Raw genomic sequence first — 1,626 nt, forward strand, 5'->3', positions numbered from 1 at the left:
CAGGGCCCACCCCCCACCACGGCCAGGTTCCAGAGGGCTGCGGGGTCCCGGGTGAGTGTGGACCGGGGCATGTGACCCGTGTGTAATGTGCCCACAGGAGATGCTGCAGGATAAAGGCCTGTCGGAGAGCGAGGAGGCCTTCCGGGCCCCGGGAGCCGTGCTCGGCGAGGCCAGCGCAGCCAGCGCCGCCAACGCTGCCAACGCCCCGGAGCCCGCGCTGGCCGCGCCAGGCCTCAGCGGAGCCGCGCTCGCCAGCCCCCCGGGCCCCGGCGCCGACGTCGCCGTCGCCACTGCCGCCGCCGCCGAGCAGGTAAGGGCCCGGACGGCCGTCGCGTGGAGGTCGGGCGTCGATCTGTCTGCAGGGCCACCAGCGTCTGTCCAACCCGCCCCAGTAGGGGCAGGACTGCCGCGCTCCCCCAGGCAGGGCGCCTTCTCTGCCTTTCGTCCTTCCTCCACTTTGCGCCCTCGAGGCTGCTCTGGGACAGGCGACAGGGGGGACCCCGCAGCGCAGCGAGCCCGGGAAAAGGGTCCGGCGCCTCGACCTCGAGAGGACGAGAGGCGAAAGCCTTGGGACCAGGTGGGGAGAGTGGCCCCTGGTCCGGTGGCTGCGGGAATCCGTCCAGCTCCGGGGGACGGATGTCACCGTGACCCTGTGCACGCCCTCTGCCTGTGCGGGTCTGCAGGCCGCGTCTGCGGGTCCTGCGCTGTCGGTCGGGGGCAGAGGTGCCCCTCCTGGGTCGGTGTGTCTGCCCGCAAGTCTGGCCCTGTTGGGTAGAGTGTTTATGTTTGTGTAGGAGTGTGTCGTTGACCCAGGCAAGGTCGGTTTGCGTGTCTTCTGTGGGCCCGTCTGTAGGTGCAGCTCCGAAGAAGGGAGATTCACTGATTACATTTCACATTTTAAAAAATTCACCAATGGAACAGAACCATTTTGTGAAACGAAATCTGCCAGGACTCCAGGAGCCTGGGCTCCTAGCAGGGCTGGCAGTGTCCTGCTTGGCCCCTTGGGCCTGTGTCCCCCTTTCTGAGGGCTGCGCCTGTAGCCGTGGGCAAGGCCGACATGAGTCCCTCCCTGCCCTCCCTAGACCATCGAGAACATCAAGGTGGGCCTGCATGAGAAGGAGCTCTGGAAGAAGTTCCACGAGGCGGGCACCGAGATGATCATCACCAAGGCTGGCAGGTCAGCGCTGGTTTTCCTTCGGGGTGGGTGACAGACGGGGGCAGTGGGGATCCCCAGGGGCTCTCTTAGCAGCCCCCTAGATCTTTAGCCCAGAGGACAACAACCCAGCCTCCTCCGCCATTCAGGCCTTAGCTCCTGGTCTGCCGGAGCTTCCGAACTGGCCTCGGGCAGCCGGTAGGGAACTGCACCACCGGGGAGCGGCGGGGACTGGAGGCAGGGGCGGGGCAGTATTATGCAAATGAAATGCAAATTCGGGTCACGCCGCCGGAGGTCCCAGCTCCAGAACTTTTGGGCTCTGGGGGTCTGGGGGTGGGGGTGCAGCTTTGTCCTCCTCCTTTTGGGGACCTGCCCAGTTGCTCAGGGTTGCATTGACTGGGGACTCGGAGATGCCCCTCCACAGATGGAGGAAGGGGACTGGACCATGTTTTCCTATTTCCCTAAATTTTGTG

The 1,626-nt window shown here is 65.3% G+C and overlaps 1 protein-coding gene across 2 annotated transcripts in view; it reads left to right on the forward strand.

Annotated features, from left to right (window-relative positions):
- TBX4 (T-box 4) overlaps positions 1 to 1,626 on the forward strand; it is a 32,505-nt gene that overhangs the window by 4,032 nt on the left and 26,847 nt on the right. The window contains exons 2-3 of one of the 2 annotated variants that reach the window (XM_010861589.1): positions 98 to 310; positions 1,083 to 1,177. In XM_010861589.1, coding sequence (XP_010859891.1) covers positions 101 to 310; positions 1,083 to 1,177 — 305 coding nt within the window. In that variant the 5' untranslated portion in view covers positions 98 to 100. Of the gene's footprint in view, positions 1 to 6; positions 311 to 1,082; positions 1,178 to 1,626 lie in introns of those variants that run through there. The other variant, XM_010861588.1, reaches the window with a different exon arrangement.

Source organism: Bison bison, unplaced genomic scaffold, assembly GCF_000754665.1.
Source record: "Bison bison bison isolate TAMUID 2011002044 unplaced genomic scaffold, Bison_UMD1.0 scf7180017864472, whole genome shotgun sequence".
NCBI lineage: Eukaryota > Metazoa > Chordata > Mammalia > Artiodactyla > Bovidae > Bison > Bison bison.